At 39.9% G+C, this 25,300-nt stretch overlaps 1 protein-coding gene and 3 long non-coding RNA genes across 5 annotated transcripts; 2 read left to right on the top strand and 2 right to left on the bottom strand.

Annotated features, from left to right (window-relative positions):
* Nucleotides 1-6,675: 6,675 nt before the first annotated feature.
* Nucleotides 6,676-9,459, bottom strand: LOC119917900. The gene is made up of 3 exons (XR_005447363.1): nt 8,862-9,459; nt 8,608-8,765; nt 6,676-8,381 (listed from the first exon to the last, which is right to left on the bottom strand). It is a non-coding gene; the product is annotated as an uncharacterized LOC119917900 (long non-coding RNA).
* A 4,656-nt stretch (nt 9,460-14,115) lies between these two features.
* LOC119918550 lies at nt 14,116-16,906 on the bottom strand. Of its 2 annotated transcripts, XR_005447464.1 has the most exons (4): nt 16,586-16,906; nt 15,292-15,571; nt 14,865-15,098; nt 14,422-14,440 (listed from the first exon to the last, which is right to left on the bottom strand). It is a non-coding gene; the product is annotated as an uncharacterized LOC119918550 (long non-coding RNA). The 2 variants fall into 2 exon arrangements; XR_005447465.1 differs by having other exon boundaries at nt 14,116-15,098; nt 16,586-16,889.
* Nucleotides 14,957-16,153, top strand: LOC119918551. Its single transcript, XR_005447466.1, has 2 exons — nt 14,957-15,077; nt 15,225-16,153. It is a non-coding gene; the product is annotated as an uncharacterized LOC119918551 (long non-coding RNA).
* A 3,860-nt stretch (nt 16,907-20,766) lies between the features above and the next one.
* On the top strand, nt 20,767-23,916 carry LOC119918515. Its single transcript, XM_038739293.1, has 5 exons — nt 20,767-20,803; nt 22,203-22,382; nt 22,585-22,799; nt 23,384-23,634; nt 23,743-23,916. Exons 1-5 carry the CDS (start codon nt 20,767-20,769, stop codon nt 23,855-23,857), a joined length of 798 nt encoding a protein of 265 aa, XP_038595221.1. The 3' UTR covers nt 23,858-23,916.
* The last annotated feature ends 1,384 nt before the right edge of the window (nt 23,917-25,300 follow it).

Below are 25,300 nucleotides of genomic sequence, written 5' to 3'. Positions count from 1 at the left end.
TGAATATTAAAATCCCCTACAATAATAACTTTGTCCGTTTTAAGGACTAAAGTTGACAAAAACTCTGCAAATTCAGATAAGAATTCAGAGTGCGGACCAGGTGCTTGGTACACTATAACAAAGAGAATTGGTTGCAGTGATTTCCAACTTGGGTGCGAAAGACTAAGAACAAGACTTTCAAATGAGTTATAGTTTAGTTTAGGTTTAGAGCTGATTAGTAGGCTAGAGTCGAAGATAGCTGCAACTCCACCTCCTCGGCCTGTGCCTCGAGGAATGTGAGTATTAATATGACTGGGAGGGGTGGATTCATTTAGGCTAACATATTCTCCATCACCCAGCCAGGTTTCAGTAAGACAAAATAAATCAATATCATAATCTGATATTAGTTCATTTACTAGTACACCTTTAGAAGAGAGAGATCTGATGTTTAAGAGTCCACATTTAACTCCCCTATTCGTTTGCACTATTGCTCTTGTGGTTTTAATTTTTATGAGGTTTTATATACAGATCCTCTTCTGTTTACCTTTGATTTAAATAATTTCGATGGTCGGGGGACAGACACGTCACTATAGGATTTTCACTAAGTAACTCCTGAAATGGAGGAGCAGAGAAGTGTGTTAGACTGCGACTCTGCTTAGGGTTTTGGGTGGGTAACTGCTGAATTAGAAGGGCAGAGAAGTGTGTTAGACTGCGACTCTGCCTCCTGGTCTCAATTCTGGGTTGTCATGGATTTGGTCCACTAATAAACTTGGCCAGATTTCTAGAAATGAGAGCTGCTCCTTCCCAAGTGGGATGGATGCTGTCTCTCCGAATCAGACCAGGTCTTTCCAAGAAAGTCTGCCAATGATCAACAAAGCCCACATCGTTTGCTGGACACCACCTCGACAACCAGCGGAGGAATGACGACATGCGGCTATACATGTCATCACTGGTCAGATTTGGCAGGGGTCCAGAGAAAACTACGGTGTCCGACATTGTTTTTGCATATGTACACACCGACTCAACATTAATCTTAGTGACCTCCAATTGGCGTAACCGGGAGTCATAACCGCCAACGTGAATAACAATCTTACTGTATTTACGTTTATCCTTAGCCAGCAGTTTAAAAAAGACTCAGTGTCGCACGCCCTGGCCCCAGGGATGCACTTAACTATGGCCGCTGGCTTCGCTAAATTCACGTTTCTCAAAATGGAGCTGCCAATGATCAGAGTTGGTTTCTCAGCGGGTGTGTCGCTGAGTGGGAAAATCTGTTAGAAATGTGAACAGTTGATGATGCCCCGTGGACTTTGAATGCTTACGACTATTCCTCCTTCGGACAGTCACCCAGCCCCCCCTTCCTGGCTGCTCAGGAGATGCCGGGGGACGGCTACCACAGGCTAACTCAGGCCGTTCCGCACCGACTACCGGGGACTGGCTAGCTACAGTAGTTAAAGACTGATCTAACAAGGTGCACAGCCGGACTTCTAAATCACTGAGCCTCGCCTCCATGTCTACAAATAAACTACACTTACACGTACCATTACCGCTAAAGGAGGCAGAGGAGTAACTGAACATCTGACACACCGAGCAGGAGAAAGTAGGAGAGAGAGAGGTAGAAGGAGAAGGAGAAGCCATCGCTAGCTGCTAAGCTAAAGTCGCTAAGCTAAAGTACTGTAGCGTCAGCTACCAAAACTTTAGAACAACTATGAGATTGAACAGCAGTCACTAAAAGATGGAAAGAACTGTGAGTGCTTCTAACAAATGTAACTGTTATTTAGCGAGAGCAGCACAACATGGAACCAACACACAAGCACCGGAAACGGAAATAAGTCAACACACTTACCGCAGTACATCAGCAGTACTTATAGCGTTTCTGTGTTACAGTTTTTGTTAACATACAAAATACAGATTTTGGCCCATAGTGTTAAAAAATTCTACACAAAAGCAGAGACGTTTTATTTATAAAATAGTATATAGTAAATATACAGGCCTCTGCATGTGAATAGTTCTATGAATCACGCCTTCTATTAGAGTCGGCCAAAGCACCTCCTCCACAACATAAGTGATGTGCTCCCTGCTAAATACTAAAAATAAAAATATTGTCTTGCATGCCTTATCACTGGATTGAAAATGGCCAGTTCCTGTTTATAGGTCCATGATGCAGAAACATAAGCGAAGGAGTTAGGCACTCTATATGTTGTCTAGCAGTTCTGTAGAAAATGCAAGAATTATGTCATTGGTTAGGTTCTTTTTTTACTTACAGTAGGCTACTGTCATACTGTACACATCGTATAACACATAGGCCGCACCATACCAATTTATTTTGTTCACCGAGCAGCATAGACATAATACTATATTCTAGGACTACATTGTACTGTACAGTGATGCAGAATGATGAGCAGCAATTATAGGTACTGCACAGTCTAGTACAGAAAGATGAAGACATACCCGTTCTCTTGTCTAAATATTATATTATGCCTGCTGTGTAGCGACTACGGTGGGGCTGTACTCTCTGCTCAGTCAGGCCATGATTGATGGCATGGTCCACCAAAGTGGCCCTAATTTCATCAGAAATATGTCTATGTAAATTGCCTGGTGCCCTTCTTTGTTGTCATTTTTGTCCTCCTCTTGCTCTTTCTACCTGCATGTTTGCAAATTTCTCACAAAAGAGCTGAGCTTACCAGAGGTCTATTTGTGGCGCTACAGCTGTGACTATTTGGTTTTCAATTACTGTTGTGTGTGGGAGGGTTTCGAGTGGAAGTGTTTTCCCAATGATTGCAATAGTTTTAATTCTTGAAGAAAGTGTTTAATGTAAGAAACTGTGTGGTGTTCTGCACCATGTGTGTTGAGGAATTCATCTCAAAGTGCAAAGCTGAAAATGCGTGTATACATTTGGTGTTGTGTGTAACGCATGGTTGCAAAATGTAAGGTTTTCCCACTTTGGTCCAAGTCACGTTGAACATTACGTTGCGGTAGTTTCGTTTCTATGAAGGCCAGCTACACTGAGGGGGAACTATCTGCAAAGGGAAACGGAGGACAGCGGGCCAAAAGCATGTTGAGTAGAGTCGAGCCGAGGCGAGTTGGTACCAGCATTGAAAAAGCGACATAGCAGTTTTTTTTCTGATTATTTAGGCACAATTTTTGTAACTATTGACTAATTTTGCAATTTTAACACACTAATCACAAAACCTTAAACCAAAACAGCAAAACATTATACATCTCTTGGAAAAGCAAACCAAGCAAAACTCTTCAAACTCTTTTAAAACTTCTTTTTACATCAGTCCAGTACACACAAACGTCTTTGAGTAAGCACACGAGGCAGCAACTATGCACTGATAGTAAATGTAAAACACTTTTTGCAATAAGGGTTTGTCATGCATGTAGCACAGTAAAACTCACATACAAACAGGTGCCCAAATATGTAAAGTATGGATGTGTATCCTTTAGTAGTTTTATACAATCTGAGTCTCTTTCGGATGGGACTCGATTCAGCTGCTTCATCCAGTGCAGAGAGACTGATTCTGTTGATGCTTTGGAACATTGTGTTATCAGCCATTATATGGTTCTGTAGTTCTGGGTGTGATGCAGTTATTTGTGTAGTGAACAATCAGTGGAAGGAGATGACGCCTGTTCTTATTACAGATCTGGCTTCATTCAAAGACTGAGCCTTTCCCACGTACACAGGAAGGGCACAGCCTTTCATGTGAGATAAGGACCCCTGCATAAAGTCAAGCAGAAATACCAAACTTAAAATGTTTATTCTATTATTGCTGTAAAGGTGCCACTTGCCAACACTTTCCGGGAGGACAAAAAGGTCAAGCAACCACGTTAACCCGGCCTTACTCCTGCAGTCCTGCATCCACCAAAGGCTGAGTGGTCAGAAGCCATGAAAGTGAGACTTCAACACACACACACACACTGCTCATTCCTTTATTTATTTATTAACGGATAAGATAAACAGACATTTAAACTGCCTGGCTGGAGAAAAACACATAACCTCAAATTTGTTTTATGAACAGAGAATGCCTACTCACACACACATATACACATTATACATATATATACACATTATATATATATATATATATATATATATATATATATATATGTATATATATATATATATATATATATATATATATATATATATATATATATATGTGTGTGTGTGTGTGTGTTTTATTTACTTCGTTTAGTTAAATAGTCTTTGTTAAGTCAGGTAGGGGCCCTCTCCTCTTCAATTTTGACTAGATTATTTACCCTGTTTACCTGTTTAGAAACTATGTTGAAAGCTAAAGAATCATAGGAAAGTTAATTTGAAGAGCTCTTTACTTCATGTCCTTGTGCTCATTTATCTATTACTGTCCGTGTTTTATTGTTTAAACTGATGCCGTGCTTCAACTACCTTTTATGTATTTTCTTATTGAGAACGTTTAACAATCAATATTGTCTTGAAAGTTATTTAGTTAGGCTGTTCTGTTCATCTGCTATGATTATTATAACAGTTTTTTTTGAATGCTTAAGCATGATTTTGAAAGCAGGGCTTATTTTGTCATAACACTACACACAATTCACAGAACTATTCACACAAGTAGCAGAAAACCTCAGGTAGTTTGCAAAATGAAACACTTCATTCAAAAATATACAATAATTTATACAAATCCGATTTTGTCACCGTGTGGCACACACATGGTTCAAATGATCTAATTCTGTTTGAACCAGTTAAACACTGCTATGCTCGATCTAAAACACATTTAAAATTCCTACTTTTCAAATGACTACTTTTCAGAGAGTTAGAGTATTGGATATATTGACCAAACATAGCACACACAGTACAGCATACTGATACATGTTTAATTTCAGCAAAACCAAATGTGGAAACAAAAAAGAAAGCATGAAGTACAGTACAAAAAACTAAAAATGTATAATTATCTCTTCGCCTGGCTGGATCTGGCCATAGCACTTCATCCACATCGCAGGCTATGTCCTCTCTCGCAAGACAGCGAGGGAAGTATCGTCTTGAATGGCAAATCCACGCTTGCACAGATGCTGCATCCATTTGGTTGCTGGCATCCTCCATAGCTTGAATGAGGGGCATCCTGATATAGGGCTTGAGGTCATAAACTTTCCACCGCCATGCCGAAATAAAACTCCTCAATAAGATTAAAGAAGGGAGAGTATGGCGGGAGGTATTGGAGTATATATTGTTGATGCTGATGAAACCAGTTTTGGACAAAAGCAGATCGGTGGAAAGATACTTTGTCCCAGAAGATAATGTACCCCATCTGCTCTGCATCCATTTGGTTTTCAGCTGTGATGATGTTGTGCAGTCTGTCTGAACAACATGATTAACGGTCCTGTTGTAAGGACCAAATGTGGCATGGAGGTGGAGGACCCCATTCTGGGAGATGGCAGCACACATGGTGATGTTACCACCACGCTGGCCCGGCCCATTGAGAATAAGTCTATGTCCGGTGATGTTTCTTCCCCTTCTTCTTACTTTAGTCAGGTTAAATCCAGCTTCATCTACGAAGATAAATTCATGCTGGATTGCAACAGCTTCCATTTGCAAAACTCTGAAAGATAGACAATGTGTTGTTCAATGTCGGCCTACTATAGATTTACTTGACAATGGGCTATTTGGGCAGTGTGCATTACAGTACATACTTCCACATGTTCATGCCGCAGGTCTTTTACTATCTCCGAATTTTGTTCAAATGGCACTTTGTAGAGTTGTTTCATCTGTGTGTGATGTTTTTTAAGGATTCCAAATTACTGTTGCAACAGTATTTCTGTTCAAGTTGGGCTGAACTCTCTGTCCAGCCTCTCTGAATGTCAACGCATGGTTTCAACATGGTCAATCAACGTTGCTCTAATATCATTTGAGGTCTCCCTCTTCCTCTTACTGGAACATTACCTTCCAATTTTTTGTGGCTGACAGGTAAACACACCTGTTGCCTTTTTGATTGGTGAGTTTAGAATTGTGCACCTAATTGTCTGCACACCTGATGGCAATGTTTGATCAATTAGTTCACAGGTGTGGCATTTTAGACAGTAATGTCTTAACATCACAAAGATGAGACATTGAGTTAGATTTTTGTGTCTAATGTAGCCTGTGTGTGTTAAGTATTTTGCAAAAGGTGTGAGGCCGAGAATGTGCTTATAATTGGGCAGATCTGGGCTGTAGTTTTGCTCCCTGAGTCTAAGGTTTCACTGACAATGTGTTATATAACATTTTAGTGTGTAAGCAATTGTACAAAACTGTAATTGTATTTAACTGTAACCGTTCTAAGCATTTTGGATGATTAACTACGATACTTTCTTTCCTTTATCTAATGCTTAAGAATTTAATAATGGTATAATTTACAGTTTTTCCAATTGCTAACACACAATTTTGCAAACTAGTCTGGTTTTATCAAAATACTTAACACAATTCACAAAACCACACACCCAACACAAAAAATACCTCATATCCTGCAAAATGAAGCACTGCAACCGAAACTACACATAGCATTATCAAAATCAAACTTTTGCATGAAATGGCACACACTTCATTCACATTACCAGATTTTTGCCTAACCAACTACACACTGTTAGGCATAATGAAAAGCACCCCCATCTTTAGTATGCTTTGCCATAATACTAAAATATGTATCAGATTGTTCACATGCACAGAAATATTTGCAGAAACACACATGCTGTTGAAACTTTATTTTATTTTTCACTACAGTAAACAAGTCAGTGCAACATATGCACAGCAGAAATATTTACATGGGACTGAACAAAAGTATTCTTACAAAAACAGTAAACTGAAAAAGAAAATTTCAGAAAAAATATATTACAGTAAAAAAAAAAAAAAAAAAAAAAAAGGCAAGAAAAATTAGGCAGCATCTTCTCGCACAGGCAATAGGCAACATCACAGGCAATATCTTCCCTTGCCAGACATCGAGGGAAGAAGCGCCTTGAGTGCCTTATCCATCCCTGAATTGCACCCACATCAATCTCATCACATTCCCTGAAAACAAAGATCAGTCAATAGTGTTATCCAGTACACTGGGAAACAATGTTGCGTGTAGTCTACTGCAGTCAATATAGTACTTACATCCAAATATGCTCGTCTGACCTCTTTGTTTCTTTGAGTTTCTCTCAAACGGCACCTTAAAGTTGTTTCATTCTGATTTTGTTTCGCTTGAGAATGTGAGCCAATGTGGACAGACTGACTCGTTGAATGTTGTTGAATGTTGTTGAATAAGATGTTGTCTTGGATGATGTGGCTTTGAATTTCTCGTAATCTGATTTCATTATGTTCCAAAACCAAGTTTACAATGCCAGCTTCCTGTACCCCGGTGAACATTTGGCCCCTCCCTCCACCAGGGTGTCATCTCTCAGTCCTTTAGAAAAAAAAAAATAATAATATAGGGCTTGGACAATGCAGCCTAAATAGTTTTCCCCCACAGTAGAGTACATTGTACAGGAAACTTTTACAGTTCATGAATGGCTGATGTCATACACTAAGTAAACAGGTGTCACCCAATGATACACTATGACATGGGGTGTACTACATGAAATTTTGGTTACATACCTGTTTTCCAGTCTAAAGGTCCAGATGACAGAGGAGACAGTAAAACGGCTCAAGTTTGGCTGCACTCTCTGTCCAGCCTCACGCATAGTCAGCCCATGGTTGATGACATGATCAACTAAGGTTGCTCTGATTTAATTTGAAAGCGATTGTCTTCTTTGGCCATGATATCCTCTACCTGCTCTACCCTCTACCTCTCACTCTTCCTCCCTCTCTTATTCTCAACCTCCCTCTTCCTCTCTCTGCAACATCTTCCATTGTTGTTGTAAAAAAAAAAAAGTGCTTTTCATAGTGCTTACATCCTGATTGAAGTGTTAACAATTAACCATTGAGGTGTTTGGCCAGGTGACACATGTAATTGGCCAATTAGCTCATGTAGTGTAATTTTGAATGGTAGGGTTTTGAAAGGGCAAACATGTGACTTTGTCAGATTGTTGTGTCTTATGCAGAGAACCGTGTTCAGTGGCATTTTGAAATGCAAAATGTGTGTAAAGCAGAAAATGTGTTTAGACTTTGAGACTTGAGAAGAAGTGTTGCTCTCTGTGTGTCCGTTTAAATAATCATGCTGTGCATGTCATTTTAGTGTGTTAGCAATTGGAAAAAAACTGTAATCAAGTGTTGATATTGTGGAAAGAGATGATTGGAATACGCGCAAATAGACTTTAAGACATTACTTTCGGGTGGGCTCTCTCTCTTCTCTTGTTAGGGTTTGTCAGGACTGTAGGATGCAAGACTCAGCATACGGAGGCAGAAGTGGTGAGTAACTTTAATTTCAGAAATGCTTAAAAAAAGGTGCAGGGAAGAGGGCAAGGGATCCAAGGGACTGTCCAAGGGCAGGTCCAGTGAGGGGGGAATCCAGATGGAGCAGGAGTGGAGTGACGACGGGAGTCAATACACAAAAAAAAAACAGCGTTAAGCAAGGTTCAGTAACACGGGATCAAAAGACAGAAGGCTAGAAAGGAGACCGGAGCAGTTTTAGACTACAATCTGGAATGGGCCGATGAAATGCTGTAGACCTTGGGGGGGAGGGGGTTTTCAGAGAGCCGTACCTGTTGCCCCGCAGTGTAGGTGGGGGCCAGGTGGCGACGACAGTTGGCCTGCCTCTGCATGGTGCTGGATGCGTGGATCAGGGCTGCCCTAGTCCTCCTCCACACCCTGAAGCAGCGCCACATGTGAGCCTGGATCAAGGGGACTGCGAGTTCCTGTTCTTGAGAGGGAAACAGAGGGGGTTGATAACCAAGAGCACACAGGAAGGGCGACATACCGTAGATGCATTGGTGAGGGTGTTGTGAGTATATTCAACCTAAGGGAGCATGGAACTCCAGGATGCTGGGTGGGATGCAGTGACGCAGCGTAGTGCAGTCTCCATCTCCTGGTTAACGTTCTCCGTCAGGCCATTGGTTTGGGGATGGTACCCGGAGGAAAAGGCTTGAGGAGATGCCAAGAAACCCTATTACTTCTGTTCTGTCTCCCATTGGTTGCATTCTGGTGGATGTTTTAATCATTGTTTATTTACTTTATATCCATATTTACCCTCACTTGCATTCACTTTAGTTAGTTGACAAATATTTACTTTGATCACGGGAACGTGTTGGTACTGTTTTACAGTTTCTCGATAGCTCTCCACACAAAACCATTCAATCTTGCTCAAAAACCAAACTTCGCCCTCAGACATAATACTCAAGACCCTCAAAAAATAAAAATAATAAAAATCAACCACACACACACACACACACCACAACACAGTCTTACACACTGTTGAGATAAATTCAAAACAAAATGTACAAAAACTGGTTATTAGTAATGTTGCTTTTGGTTATCCCCCTCAAAACTTTCACATGAACACAAAAGAAACAAATGTACATGTGCACATTTTTCATTCCTTAGTGTGCTGTACAGCACAACACACCAAACAACAAACTATTCTGCCCCAGCGTCCTGTCTTTGGTCTGGGACAGGCCAGAGATTCTTATCCAACGAAGGTTAAAATCAAGGGCAACTGGATAACGTTGGATAACGTTGGATAACTATGACCTGGATGACTGAGAATCTTCATAGACATCTCGCCAGAGATTCTTGTTCTCCACTTCCTTCTCTGCCCTACTCCTGCTCTGCCTCCTCCACCTCCTCATCCTCCTATCTCATCTCCTCCTCCAACTCTTACTGTTCCTCTTCCTTCATCTCTTACTCCTCTCCATAATGCTCGTCCTCCCCCCTCTTACTCATCCTCCTCTCTGTTGTCCTAACTTTCCTTCAGATTTCTCTGGATCCATTGTTCCAAAACTGAATGAACTGACTCTGGCACTTTTATCTGTGAAGCTTCTGATTGGTGCATTATCAATTATGACCGTTTGTGTTTCCATCTGGGTAGCTGTGTGCTAATTGAGCTCAAGCTGTGCTGATTGAGTGAACAATATTGAATGTCAGGTCTTTCTCAGTGACCACATGGTGTAGGCAATGAGAAATGAAGGGATTTGGGTGTAGAGTTTAGAGAAATGGGTGTTCTTCTTGAAAAAAAAAATGGAACTATGGTTTTGAAATTTTAGTTCAAAGGCTTGCTTATAGTGTTTAAGCAATTAAAAAAAACTGTAATTAACCCAGGTCAATGCACTCATCCTCAGAACTGAGAATGATTGCTTAAACTAACTAATTAAAAATAATTGAAAAATTAAGAACTAACTGATCACTAGTAACACTTGTTGTAATTATTAAGCTATACCCAAGGAGTCCTAAAAGCCTTGGGCAGACAGCTATTCTTTTTAGGTGACACCCCCTTTACAAGTGCTTGTGGTAATATTTCCAGGTGTAGGTTCACTACATTTGCAATGACCATATTTACATGTTTACCTGTGGCCTATTTACATGTAGAAAGAAAATACACAGAAGGGAAGGAGACAAAAATGCACAGTCACTTTGCTAATCCCTACGGTCTACAGCATTTGGCAACATGTTCTTACAGACATCAAATCTCTCACTATGCACTTGGATAGAAACACTTGCCCTGGTTCAGCTACTCCTCTCCTTGGCCCCTAACTATTCTTCTCTCCTCTTCTCAACTCCACAAAGTCCCGTTTTTACTACATTGTGTATGAAATTTAAAGAACGTCAACAGCTGTCTATGTCTCTGGTTGAAATTGGAATCAGCTGTGGTTGATTTAGAAATGCTTATTAGCTGTTTCAGTATAGATTTTGAGCTGCTATTGTAGCATAAGTTCCTATGTTTTTATGAAATTTCTGGGTTTCACTTGTGTTCTGGTTGTGTGTTCTTGTTTCCCTGTGTTTAGTCTTTCATGTGTGGGATTTCGTAGTCTAGTTTATTCTTTTGTTCATTTGCATGTTTAAGTTTACTTAGTATCTGTCTGTGTTCTTCGCTTGGGTAGTTTTTGTCAAGGTGTTTTATTTTGTGATTTCATGCCTTGTGTATTATGTGAGATACTTCCTGTTTTAGTTTGTAGTTTTGTCTGCTTCATGTGTCACTGTCTCTCTTTGCTTCCTGTGTTGGCTGTCTCTGATTGTTTTAGTGGATTCACCTGTGTCTCGTTAGTTGCTCCCTCACCTGTTGTATTTAAGTGGTTTGCCCCTTCACTCTGTGCCAGTTCATTGTTTTCATGCCTAGTGTTCTCCATGCCTATGTACGCCAGTGTTTCTCGTGCCTTTGTGGATTTAGTTTGGATTAACTTCCTGTTGGACATCTTGGATTAGGGTTGGAATCTTTACATGTCACACGATCTTTGAAACCTCTCACTCAAAGAGCAAAACTGCACACCAAATTTCCAAAACCATAAGCTATTTCTCAGCCTTTTCCGCACAGTTTTCAATTGCATAAAACACCTTTTTCAAAACACTGCACACTATTTAGAACACAGAAATTTTAACCGGTTGCAACTGCTGTACTGTTACCGCTACTGTATACAACACTGTGCTACTATTACCACAGTAATGTTTTGCCAAATAAATATTTTCTGTTTCAACATTGTATTGGTGTACTTTTCAACCCCTCTCAGCAGATTACTTTCACTCTAGAACATTGTATGGAAATGTAAACATAAACCTATGAAATACAAGAGCTTTAGATTTAGAACAGTGTGATATATCCAATCATTTACTATTATGAAAAAAGTTTTTGCCATTCGACTATATGCAGCAAATATGGTTAGGGTCAGTTTAGTGATCCTGGTCTACTCTGTTCACACTTTGTGTTGTTTTGGCCTTGTCTGCTCTGTGTTCTGTTTGGTCCTAGTTTCAGTCTGTTTTCCCTGTTATGTTTGTAGTCTATCTGTATTATTAGTTTTTTAGTCTGCTCTGTGTTTGGTGCCTTTAATGCTGTTTCAGTCTGTCTCCTGTCTTGTTTGGTTATGATCTGTGCCTGCCTTAGTTCTTGTGTTTTTTCTATTATCTGGTATCTGAATGGAAGCTCTAAGCGGCTTGGTCCACATCCATCCCCCTATGGACTTTTCATTTCCCCACCATTAGGTAGAGGAAATTCCTGAGCTTCTCATTCAGAGATTCAGGGGAATCCATTTAATGTTACACATTTCCTGACAGTTATTTCAGAACCTTTGAAAGAGCTGTCAGGAAATGTGTGAATGGATTCCTCTGAATGTCTTCACAACAGCTTTGTTGAAGAGGATAATAAAAAAAAACACACACAAAAGAAGAAAAAAATATGTTGAGAGGAGGATTGGGAGGGTTACTTTAAAAATGGAATCCGTTACAATTACTAATTACTTGTTAAAAAATGTAACCAGCAACGTAATCCAAGTACCAGAAAATAAGTAATAAGTAAGGTAACCTGATTACTTTTAGTTACTTTTGGATTACTTTAATACCAAATACGCAAATAAAGAAGATGAATGTTTTGTAGGTATTCTTTGATATTTTAGAGTGTCATTTTCTGAAAAACGATTTTAAAATGTTGATGAATCAGCTGCTAAAAAATAGTGTTTCTGGGAGGGCACCACTGCTTAGTGAACAAAAGCACACCTTTATTCACTGATTTTGCTGAAACTGTATCATATTAGATGGAAACTATTATCTGGTCCCTGATGGACAGATAGCTTTACTTGTTGCTGTAGCAAGTCAGCTAACTGCTGCTAACTAGCTGCCATTATCTAATTAGCTCAGTTAGCCTACAGCTACTAATCAAATTAGCTTACTCTGCCCGTACTGGTAACTCGGACCACCTTCGTACTGTCAAACTGGCCTCTGTCGGTCTTGAAAGTCTGTGCTCAGGTCCGGCTGCTGTGTTCATGAGCTGGCATCAGTACAGAGTCTGCAAGACAGCGTGGAGGCGTAACCATATGGCAAGCCATTAGTGCCAAAAAACGTCACTCTGGTAGCATGTTTTGCTAACAAAACGGCGTTTAAAACGGCGTTTTGTGTATAAAAACGCCGCGAAAAACGCCGTTTTCTTTTGGCACGCCGTAAAAAGCGGCGTTTAGTTAACAAAACGCCATTTTAAACGCTGTTTTGTTAACTAAACAAACGGCGTTTTGTAAAATGATAATGAGCTCCGCCCTGTGGATTTTACAGCCACTAAATTTGAACTGTTGTCACCCAATCAGTACAGAAGAAGAACAGACCACACTAATTCAGCACTGATCTACTTTACTGTGATCGTAGCCACTCAAAGGCAGAAAGTAACCACAGACAAGCATGAAAAACTCAACACAAAAGTCCCAGACTGATCAAGTAAATTGACTACATTTACTAAAAATATTTAGCTACTCTAGGTTATAGCTTGTAACATCTATGATTGATGATTTTAGATCAAATTTGACATAAATAATTAATTTGCATTTTATTTATCATCACTGTCAGATTAAAGTATCTCCTAAAATAGAACATACAAACACAAAGAAAGTAAGAAATCACCATAAGTGGAACAACTATCTTTACATGGTCATCAGTGAACAGTTTAAGCCTCATTTGTCTTTTTATGAGCCCTTCAGTCGGTGTAGTATTGATAGCGAGCCTACCCTTGTTTCTACAAAGCTTTGTTTTACCATGTCATCCTAAATCCAGGCCAAAGGCAACCTGACACAAACGTGTGTTTCAGTCGGTTCAGGGAAAACACAGCTTGTCATTTATTCCCTGGCTTTTATTTATTTATCCAAAGCTATCCTTCCGGACTCCTGCGATAATATTTATGTTACCCCAAAACACTACACTATACAAGTTGCTACAAAAACTTATCTTATTCCATATTTATATATTTCCACATTTATTTATGTTGACTGTATGTTTGTCTACATGTAGCACCTTATCACCACAGCAAATTCCTCGTATGTGTAAAACACTACTTGACAATAAAGCTCCTTCTGATCCTGAAAAGGCATCTGCAGGCTATTAAGATACTTGGTTTTAAAAAAACGCTGAATTGCTTTCCTCCGAAATGGACATATTTGAGAAAGGTTACCTGAAGTCTTTGTGAAAGCATACCTTCTGATGATACCTAAGCTAAATAATAAGATGCATGTTTTGAAATCATGTTAATCATCAATAAGCTATCTTTACATTGTGAATAATGTTGGCTGATAATGACAAAATGAAATCGGTTTAATCAGTAAAGGTTGAAATTTATTTTACTGTGTAAACCACACAACATTCAAAATTATTATTATGAACAACCAGGATAAAGAATCTGTCAGACTATTTGTGAGAGACAATTGATTGGAGTCTTGACTACTACTAGATATTTGACTTAATACTTTGAACAATTAGGAATTATGTTAAAACCATTAAAACCAGTAAAAGGTATTTAAAAAATAATGCAAAAATATAATTACGTTACGTTCATTTTAATGAACAACTGTAACCAATATAGCCTAAGTACATCAGTGTGTGTGTGTGCGTCTGCGTGAGGTGCCATCCACGTTGTATCTAGTGGATGGAAGAATTTAAAAGGGAAAATAGGGACAGAATTTTAATAGATTACAAAGTACGTCTTTCACAGTGGTGGAAAAAGTAGTCAGACCTTAGGTAAATGTTCCAACACCAAACTGTAGAGATATTCTGTATGTCAAAAGTCCTACATTCAAATTTTAAGATGAAAAGTAAAGCTAATTCTAACTACTTTATATTTTGCTGTGTGGCTTTATCTGTGAAAATACTCTAGTTTTTGAATATGTTTTTAATTTATAATCTGCAGAGTAACTAGTCACTAAAGCCATCAAAATAAATGTAGTGGAGTAGTACTTCAAAAAGAAGAGTAATTGGGCGCATGTACTTGGGTACTTTTCACAACTGATTTCTATTGACATAGAAGGCAATATTTGTGCAAGAATGTATATGTCTGATAAAATACCTGATTGTTTGGAGGTCATGCAATGTTGGATCCCCAGCTTTTTCCCAGTTCCCCATCTGGCAGAAGTCCTTGAAGATACGTACCTCACACGGTATGGCCTGGAATTGGAGTGAGCGCCAACAAGGTCTTCTCATCTGCATCGTCTTTGTCCTTCTGCTTCGCAGGCTTTGTGTCCCATGAAGCTGCTTCGATGTTTCCAGGCTTGAAAGAACAGTAGGCATCACACTGGTCTTTCTTTAAGTGAAAGGGAGATATATTTAAGTCACAGAAAATGTTTGACAAAACTTACATTGACAGAGGCTGTTTTCAAGAGGGCTCCCACTTCAAAAAACACCACTGCTTTATGCCTAATGTTGACAGGAACAAGCGTTGGCACATTCAGATTCTTCTCCAATCTACTACAGGGTGACAAATAATGGATGCTGACCTTCTGGATTCATCTGCTCCTGTCCGCCGCCGCTTTACAGTGCTCCCCTCCACCACAGACTTCACAATCATTTCTCCAGTCCAAATTCCCCCAGAAATACTTAGAAATCTTGTTCTTATGATGTGTCTTCTGCTTTTCTGCAGTAGAGTTTAGTGAACCTTTAGCAGGTTGCAGACTGGCATGGACATACTTTTCTGGACCTTCACGTTCCAGGTCTCTGGATTTCCCCGTCTTCCAAGACGAGCCTCATCGGTTGAAGAGTCCTCCTCAATTCCTTCTCCTTGTGAATAAGAGAAAACAAAAACAGAAATTCTGTAAATGTTGTCCTCACAGTGTGTCTTAGTGTGGTGTTGTGTCTGTCTGTGCAAAAAGTGTGCTAAACAATAGCAAGCAAACTAGAAAACATTCAGCATTCACTGCATTAACTACATCTTACACACACTTCTACGTGTGCATCAGTATGTTGAAAGGTTTTACTACTTCTCACATTATTGTGATCTGTGATTTGATCTGAGCTACATTTATTTGCGTGAAAAGGTTTTATACAATATGTTTTCAATTGTTTGTATGGTTGTCATTGGTATAAAACCTCCAGAGGGGCCAAGTGTGTGCACATCCAGTCAAAAGTACTCAAGTGAAAGACAAAAAATATCACTGCAGGACACAAAGGACAAATCTCTGCAGTCCAATGGTGTGCAGACATTTTTCCTGAATTATTTTAATGCCTACATTCAGTGAAATTTTTTGAAAAAAGATTTTTATCATAATTGTTTTTTGACGTTCTACCTGAGATCTGTTAAGTGACCACTGTTTTGCAGGCTCTTGTCATGTACTGACCATAAATAAAAGTTTAAAACCAAAATAAACTATATGTTTTTTTTCAACTTTCAAATCAGAAGCAAAGGTCAGCTTTTAAACTTGACAGAAATAAGAATTTGACCTTTTTCATGATAACTATTGATGCTGAATGATATTAGACTTTTTTTTTTTTAATTATAACATTTTGGGCCCCAGCCGATTCTTTCTGAAATACGGAAGAAATAAAACCGAAACCAAAAGTCTTAAACATCTGTTTTTGATTGAGGAAACCAAATATAGATCTTTGAAGCACGGTGAACTGTCCCATCATATTTTACATTGAACCACAAAGCTTTCAAACCCTATACTTGCTACATCAGCAGTGAGTTGTAAAGAACAGTTTACGTTCGATCTACAAAATGACAGATGAGAATGACTCTGAACTAGTACAAACTTGATAAAGTTGTCAAACAATAATCTTAAAGCTATACTTTACCTTAGCGACGGTATCTTCCACGGCGAAAGCTTTTTGCTGTTGTTTCTGCTATTCTTTTATTGCCGGTTGGCAAGCCAGCTTATATGTCTTACAAGCCCCAGGCACAGGGCATGTGGAAAGGTAATAAACCTGTAAAACAGCAGAAATGATGAGGCTGAGGAAACTTGCTGCCATTGGTCTAGACGGTCTTCCCAGAGTTCATTTAATAAATACAGTAATTTTAGTCATTACATGAAGTCTCTTTTTGCACATCACTCAGTAATATTCAACTAAGTAACCAAATTACATAAAGTGAATAAAATGTATCTAGCACACACATCAATTCATCATTTTCCTCATTAAAAGGGAATTTAAAACTCTCGTAGCCTACAGTGAATGTAAACCTTCGAAATATTAACAAAAAAGTATAATACTTAAATATATAAAAAGGGAATTTAAACCTTTTATATTAACAGGGATAGATCTCTCATAGTTCTTACTGACAGAACCGTTCACTGTCCTCAATTTAATAAACGATCCTGGCAAGATAGTGACATTTTTTTGTAAACAAAATACAAATAAAATACTTCATATGTGAAACCAGCGCCCAGCAGCCGTAAACGTTAATGGTGGACATTGACCGAGGATCGGGAGTGCTAGCTAACGTTTAGCACAGTGTAAGAAACCTATGAACAAACTGCATAGTTCATACTAAAAACAACGTAAACACAACAGATAACGATTGCTATGCTTATTCATCTGTTTTGTGCTTTTATACACCGTACTGACCTGTAAAACAGGAGGATCTCGACGATCTTGCCGGAACGGCAAGACGACGACAGCTACGTCATCAAAACAGTCCCCAACCGGCAGCAGGCAGCGCTCTGCTGCCCCCTACTGTCTGCAGTGGAGTACTTATTTGTAATGTAAAAGCCTTGGAGGACTTGGTCGACTCAACATTACATTTACATGCATGTGGATGGAAGAATTTGAAAGGGGAAAGAGGATTTTAATAGATTACAAAGTATGTCTTCCACAGCAGTCAGACCTTTGGTAACTTAGGTAAAAAAAAAAACACTATAGAAATATTCTGTTGTTTGAGACACTTTCTCAAATAAAGGGAGGGAGGTGCGTGCATCCTGTAGTGGAAGATACATGGTTTGATGGACACTTTTCACATCCAATGGAGATACTTGTTCAATACATAACGTGATAAACCTTTTGAATCATATGTTAAATTAAATCTAAACAATGTGATCACACTTTTTTTTTCTTTTTACAAACTAATATAAACTTTATTTATTTATCCAACTCTTATGCCACAATATTTCTTGCTTGCTTTTTCCCCCTGTTACCATCCCCATTCCCCCTTAACTGAAATAAAAACTAATGAAAAACACAAAGTACTCTGGCTGTTAGGGAGAGCTAACCATTTGTAAGAACTGACCTGTAACTTCAGATTAGACTCCAGCAGCAGCTTGACCACCACCAGCACCACGTCTGTTGTTCTCATTATGGTTATGGGCCTATCTATGAAACCTGGTGAGCATTACTATGAGTTAAAAACTCCTCTAGCTCTGGGGCTTTCAAATATTTTACTGCCTTTGGTTTGATTCTGTTTGATGAATCATCAGGGAAAGGCAATTCTGTGATGTGACAGGGGGAATATCCCTTTTTTTTCCTGAGGTGTTTGTGAATGGCTTAGTGTCCAGATACAGCTTGGTGACCATCTGACTGATGACTCCTCAGATTGTCAACTGGCTGCTCTGGAAAAGACTCAACAGGTGCTTAGATGTTTCTGTTCTGTTTAGAGGAGCTTTTCCACAGTTCCTTTTTTAAAGAACAAACAAACAAACCAAAAAACTACTGTGTTTGTGTCTACTTGTTGTTCCTTGCCAATATTTGACATAACGAGTTTGTTATGCATATTTGATCAAGTGGATTGTTGGATACTTTCTCCCAGTTTCAGCAAATGCATTATCCAAATATGGACATAAATAATAGGAGAATTATGACATTACATTGATAGAGTAAATGACAAGTACAATCATTGTTACAAAAATAGATAATAACATGAAGTAAAGAAGCTTATGAGTTTTAATGACTTTTGGTTTTGTTATGGTCTGAATTGAAAATGTTACATATACATAGATATGTAGTGTACCATTTATGAGGCATTATAGCCTATCACTGGAAGTTTAATCTGTTATTAACAATGATAATACATTATAGTGTAGCTACTGCTAACTGTAAATGATAACATTTCAAAACACACAGGGCTGTCAGGCCTAAAGCTAGTTAATGACAACTCGAGGTGGTACAAATCTCCCACTGACATTGAACATAACCCAAAAATGTTCAACATACCTGATGAAATAGACTTATGGCCTTAATCAGCACATGTATACTCTTTTCAAGTAAACCACCTAATGCAGTGTAATTCATGTTTCGCCTGCAGTAACTGTGGGGCTGATGTTTTTATTAAGTTACATGGTGCAGCTTCATGAATGTCATCTTTACGTTTTCTTAACATAGAACATTTAGATATAGTGTAAGTAGGCTACTAGTTTGGCTAGATAGCCTATTTGATATATTCATATAGCCTATCTTTTTACAACCCTATTCACAGCCATAAGAAATTTAGGGACAGAACCAACAAAGCACCAATGTGCGAACCAAAGTTCATGTTTTGATCCATTTTGATCCATTCGGTTAGTTTTGGTTTGGTTTCACACCTTCTGCGACCACACTAAAAGACTTTACGTGACAGACTTGCGTTCTGTCATCATCATCTAAGTGGGCTGCATCTCCCCACTGCGTCTCCCTGTACTTGACATTGATTGGTTTATTAAATAGGTCGGCAGGTATCTTTGACAAGAATGAATGAATGAAAAATTAACATGTGCATAGGTAGGCTATTTTCGCTATATTGTCATTATTATGGCATTACTACCTGTAGCACCAACTCTACTGAAGGCTAGTTCAAATTCGCAAATACACACCCTCATTGTGCGAATAACTTCTCCGACAGGAAAGGAGAAGACAGCAATCCTTCTGCACCTCCGTTTCAGGAGAAACCATAGGTATGTGTACCCTACATTAAGTCTAACACTTAGTCTAATCATTCTGAGGAATGAGATAGGTAAACAGCAAGTATAATATTAGTAAATATATAGGGCTATTATATATAGGCATTATTTTGAACTGAGTTTTTGAAATATAGCTTCTTATAGCCTATGCTATGCTTGAGACTGTAGCCTAAACTCATTCATAGCGTATGTTGTGAGAAGTGTTTTTTTCTTTTTAGGGAGCTGGAAACACCTTCTACTGCCCTTGAAGCACAGACTGTATTTCACCGTTTTATTGTCATATGTAATAAACAAAGATGGAAAGATTTGCAAAATTGTGTATGTGAGTTATTCCTTTACATCACAATTTACAAATAAAAATATTAAAAGCCAGGTAAGCTGGTCAAAATATTTTAAAGGACGTTAACAGCCTGTGCCTGTTCACCCTGTTGCCATCTAGATAGAAGATAGACATGTTTCTGCTGTCACACCACCAGACGGCAGAAGAGCTTTAAACTCAAGCTACAGTTTTTAGTTTATTTCTGTTTACCATTCTATAATTGTACTGCCTGCTATGTACCAGAAGGGAGTTACAAACATTTCCTTTTACAACCATGTTGTCATGTGACCATTGAACATACCACGTAGGCTAAACATTGCAGTTAGGTAACCTACATGTGGTCATAAGATTTTTAAAGAATAACTATTATTGTATGACTTTCTAAATAAATATTTCCAAAAGTTAGTAATATGATCATATTATAAAGGTTTTTAATACATAGATATTTGACCAGGTGGTTGTTCCTCAGCAGAGTTAGACCAAGGCTATAGCGCATAGGCCTAGCCTAAATAATATTGGAAATAATAATAATATTGCCTGAAAATGGAAATAATCCTAACCATTAACATATTCTCACAGAGAGAAATGCTTTAAAAATGAGACAGCAAGAATGAGGAAACAAACGTGTTTGCGTCACACTTGTTGACGTTTTCGCGGTTTTCCGCGGCTTTTCATTCTCAGTCCGCTCTTTTGAGATGGTAGATGAATAGACATGTCGGAGAGAGGCAGAAGATTTCGAAGAAGAATAAGTGAAATCAGAGACAGAATGAACGCCCAGTTCAACAGAATTTTGAATGAAGACGGACAAGAAGCATCTTCTCTACTTCAGAGGTGAACTGTTTTTTATCATAGACTGTATATAAAAATCCGTTTTTATAGATATTAGTGTAGGCTATGTTAACTGTTACTGGGTAACGTTAAACTTACACCAGACATTCCATAGTATTGCATATTAACGCTAGCATTTAAAAATTGTTGAATTAACATTATTATAATTGTAGGATAACCTGTGCATAAAGTGCATGTTTCTAAAATGCTTTTGCTGTTACTTTACAAGAAAAGTAAAAGTCTGGACATTTAGTATTTGAAAAGACATATTTTCTAAAATGATATTCAAGCCTACAACGTTAAATCTTTTGGGGATGATTAATGTTAGGCCGCCTAAAATACTTTTTTCAAAAACTTATTTCCGGGGCTTTTATCATTTGAATTGAAAGTGTTTCACAAAAGGCGCCTAAAACAACAGGTAACTTAATGGTTACACCAGCTGGCGGCGCTGCAGTCTCATTGACCTCCTTCTGGAGGAAGATGCAGTGTCTTACAAACTTTGTTTCAACGTCCAATATGTCCTACATCTTCTTCGTACTTGTCATATTTTTGTCCCTTTACCATACATTATTTTATTTACATAGTCAATCGGCACAAACAGTGGAATTAAAGATAACCGTAGAGTGCTGTGATCCATGCCTATGTCAGTTAATTCATATTCATCAGTTAATTTATTTGTTTAGGTTAACGTTACTTAACGTTACTTCGGGTGAATATTTTGACTTGTGATGAATCTGACTGGTAAAAACAGTTGATTTATCTTGAACTGTGACTTCATTGCTGCGGTTCTGTTGTCATGACAATAAGCCACTATGTTACGCCATCTCATTTAACAATCGCGCAAGTTTTTGATTATCCTCTTAATGAACAAGATTAACAGAAGCGGCCATTCAGCAAAAGTACCGAAGGCTACAAACTATATATTTAACAAAACATATAGGCATATAATCTCAGATTTTCAAGATTATTAAAAGCGGCAACGTGAAGCACCTTTGAGACAAAGCACAAATTAGCACAAGTAGGACAATGAAATTAGGTAAAACCTCCTTACCTGTCATTTGACAGAATACAATGTGACTAGATTAATGTGCAGATTTTACTTCTGGCACAGGCCATTTCAATTAAAGTAGAGACTTAGAATTCAGAATGTACTGAGAGCAGAACATAGAATTTACTTAATAGTTTTCCTTTTATCATGATTGTTCAACCCAAGATTGTGGAGGTTGTGCAAAGAGCCGTAACATTGTGTCTAGCGGAACCTAATGTAGTTACAAGGAACGTGTTGACAAAGCTTATTAAAGTAAATGTTAGTATTTTAACTGCATTGCCAGAATTCAGTCGGAAATACAGTAGACCTACACCTTTGAAGGACTGCAGTATAAGTAATGTTAATGTTTGTGAGTTGTTACAGTTCATCATATTTTCCGTGTGTATTTTCTACTATTCTGTAGATTCCAAACATTCAGACGAGAGGAGGGTGGCGGACCAGCCCGGAGACGCAGATGTAGCACAAGACGACAAATAACCTTCAGAGTGTCTGTGCTGAGGAGCAGCACATTGACCTGTTACAGGTCTCATAGGGGTAATCTCTGTTTTTATTAGTTTGCTAATTTACGTGGACAGATCTTTGTTAAAAAAACAAAAAACAGATTTGTTGTATAACCAGTTTCTTTGTTTCACCATCTTTTACATAGTGGTTCATGACATTTTGTCTTGCTTGTTATTAGTAATAAGACCTTTGTTACGTTGTTAAAACTTTGAGTAATATATCTTTTTTTACGCAGATGCCACTCCTCCCTGTCGGGTCGTCGTCCCTTTAGACCTTGACGAACAGGAGTTTGTTCAAGTCCTTCAAGAAAACATCCCCGAGTTACCTGAACACTTTGAGCTTTGCCGAGTCAATGGGCAGCGCAGCATAATAGTGTTGGAGGAGCAGTGCCCAAGGGACATACATGCCCAGAATGCCCTAGGGCGCTCTTGTCTCTACCTACGCCCCAAGGTATGCAAATATGTGACACAGCGCTAGTGTTGTAGTTTTTGGTCTGGTTTGTAGTATTTTCGTGTTTTTATTCCTGTTATGTTCTTCCTCTTGTGTTTTTGTTGTTTAGACCTCCCAGTCTCCACATTCTTGTTCCTTGTCCATGATTATATGGTGTTAAGCATACACCACATACATAAGGGTGCAAAATTAAAGACAACATATAACAATATGTTGTCTTTAATTTTGCACCCTTATGTATTTTGTAGTATTTTGACTTCTTGTTTCTTATCTAGCTTTTTTTCCTGTTAATGTTGATTATCTGATCTTGTCTAACAATTTTTCTGTCTTTGGGATTCTGTTTCTGTTGGGGATTCTGTATTTTGGTTCTTGCTGGCCTTCTCAGTTTGTATTGTTGCTTTTTGTTGGATATTTGGTTCATTTCTCAGACTGCCTGCCTCACCTCCATTTAAGTGGATTACCCCTTTTAGTCCTATTAGTTCGCTTCAGATGCTACTTGCCTTTACTTATAAAGATATAAAGTTGTGGCTGAAACTGTATGAGCCTTCACATGCATATTAATGTTGTTCATCATTTCATTTTAGGATGTTATGTCAAACCCCTCCATACCAGTGGAACAAACACCAGCTGCACCACCAATTGCAGGTGGGACAACTTCTCCTGCTCCATCTTCACCAATCTACACCTCTTCTCCTGCTCCATCTCCACCAATCCACACCTCTTCTCCTGCTCCATCTCCACCAATCCACACCTCTTCCCCTGCTCCATCTCCATCTCACAATCATTTCTATATATCCTCCGCACCATCGAGCCCATACCAGGAGGGAACTGAAGAGTAAGTACACATTTTCTGAAGATACTGTAACACCCTTATAGTGCAAGTTGAAGGTGTGACACTGGTTTAAATGATTGTAATTTCAGCATTTTTTCTCTATCAATACAGAGCTTTTGACATCGCTGTGGCACTTCGATCCCTACAATCAAGGGTTCACCATCTGGCTCCCACAGCCAATCAGATAAATGTTCTTCGCAATGAAGAATTTGAATGTGCCGGGTAGCGGGGTAGTGTTGATTGGCTCATCTGTAGGTCATTATTGGCTTGCGTGCTTGTCGGGGGTTGGGGGCATCGGGTGCGGGCCGGGACTGGGCTGGTGTGCGGCTCTGTCCTGTGTGCATGCTGTGCATCCTGATAATTGCATTTCGGTTCTCTGAGGGGTCTGGCGACTGGTTGTTGGAGGGGTGGGGGACCGGGAAGAAGGGGTTGACGGGGTGGGTTGGGGGTGCGGGCTGGTCCTTTTTGAGCTGGTTGGGGGGTGTCTCCTCTGGATTTTAGTGCCCGGACTGGATGCTTGGTGGTTGTGCCGGGATCCTGTGTATGGAGGGATTGTGCTTTGGGGTGTGTCGATGGTTGCTTGCAGTCGCGTCGCGGCCCTCTGGAGTGTGGTCGTGTTGAGTCCTAGGGGCTATTTGCATCTGCTGACTCCCTAGGGCTGAGGGGCTGTTGCTGCTGTCGCGGGGTGATTGCTGTCTCTTTCCTTTGGGGACGGTGGGGGTTTGTGTGTGGGATGCTTCGCTGCTAGGGAGGGAAGGGAGCGGGGGTGGGGGTCTTCTGGCCTGACCTGGCCTGAGTGGCATTGCCTCCTGGGTGTGGGCCGACCTTCGGATCTGGGCTGTTGGGCCGTTCTGTCCTTGGGTGGGGTCCTTGCTGCCCCGGACCTGCTCCCTTGGGGGCTGGTGGTGCTCGGAGTGCTGCTGATTGTGGGGGAGCGATGAGGTGAGGGGTTGGCAGTGGGGCTGCCGGAGGGGCCCCGGCGAGGACGGGGGATTGTTGGACTTTGGGTTGGGGCTGCACTGACCTGCCTCGGGAGTGTGTGGGGGTCTGGGGCACGGGGCTTTGGAGCCTCTGGGTCTGGGGCGGGTCTGCGCGCTGGGGGGGCTGGGCCCGTCCTGGGGATGGGCGGGGTTGTCACTGACTCTGGGGTGCTACCGGTGCTAGAGGGGCTCTTGCTATAAGCCCTGGTCTGGAGGGACCTGGCGTCCTCCTGCTTAGGGGGGTGGGGGACGGGACTGAATAAATGATGGGGCCAGTCAGGAATCTGGTCTTCTAGCCTCCCTATGACCTCCTTCACCTTTCCCCCTTTGGTCATGTCTCACAACATACACCCTTAGGATCCTGGGGGACGGGCAGCCTGCAGGGCGTTTGGGGGGTGGGGCTGCTTTATTGCGGCCTCGCACTTCTTCCTCCCTCACTGCCTGACCCTCAATTTTAATTACACATTAGACACAGAGGGCTTGGGGGGTGGGAGGGGCACGATGGGAGGCTCCACTACCTGACAGTTGTGGGGTGCCTGTGTCACAACTACCCTCCAATTTTAGTTGCACCTTAGTTACCACACACCTTATCTTTACTCCACCATACAACACTTCACAATCCATGACATGCATCCAACACAAAACAATACATTTACAGAGGCAGGCAGAGGGGTTGAAGGAGTGGGAGA

Source organism: Micropterus salmoides, unplaced genomic scaffold, assembly GCF_014851395.1.
Source record: "Micropterus salmoides isolate LMB-PRFRI ecotype aquatic unplaced genomic scaffold, ASM1485139v1 Ms_hic_scaffold_23, whole genome shotgun sequence".
In the NCBI taxonomy this organism is placed as follows: Eukaryota; Metazoa; Chordata; class Actinopteri; order Centrarchiformes; family Centrarchidae; genus Micropterus; species Micropterus salmoides.
Note: the sequence above shows the minus strand (reverse complement) of the source record. Positions and strands in the feature narration are given on the sequence as shown.

Bases quoted from the DNA above. Each gene is read 5' to 3' on its own strand.
- LOC119918515 (XM_038739293.1), top strand. From the start codon at position 20,767: ATGAAGACGGACAAGAAGCATCTTCTCTACTTCAGAG. The intron at 22,383-22,584 runs GTAATCTCTGTT...TTTTTTACGCAG, and splicing joins CTGTTACAGGTCTCATAGGG to ATGCCACTCCTCCCTGTCGG. The intron at 22,800-23,383 runs GTATGCAAATAT...ATTTCATTTTAG, and splicing joins GTCTCTACCTACGCCCCAAG to GATGTTATGTCAAACCCCTC.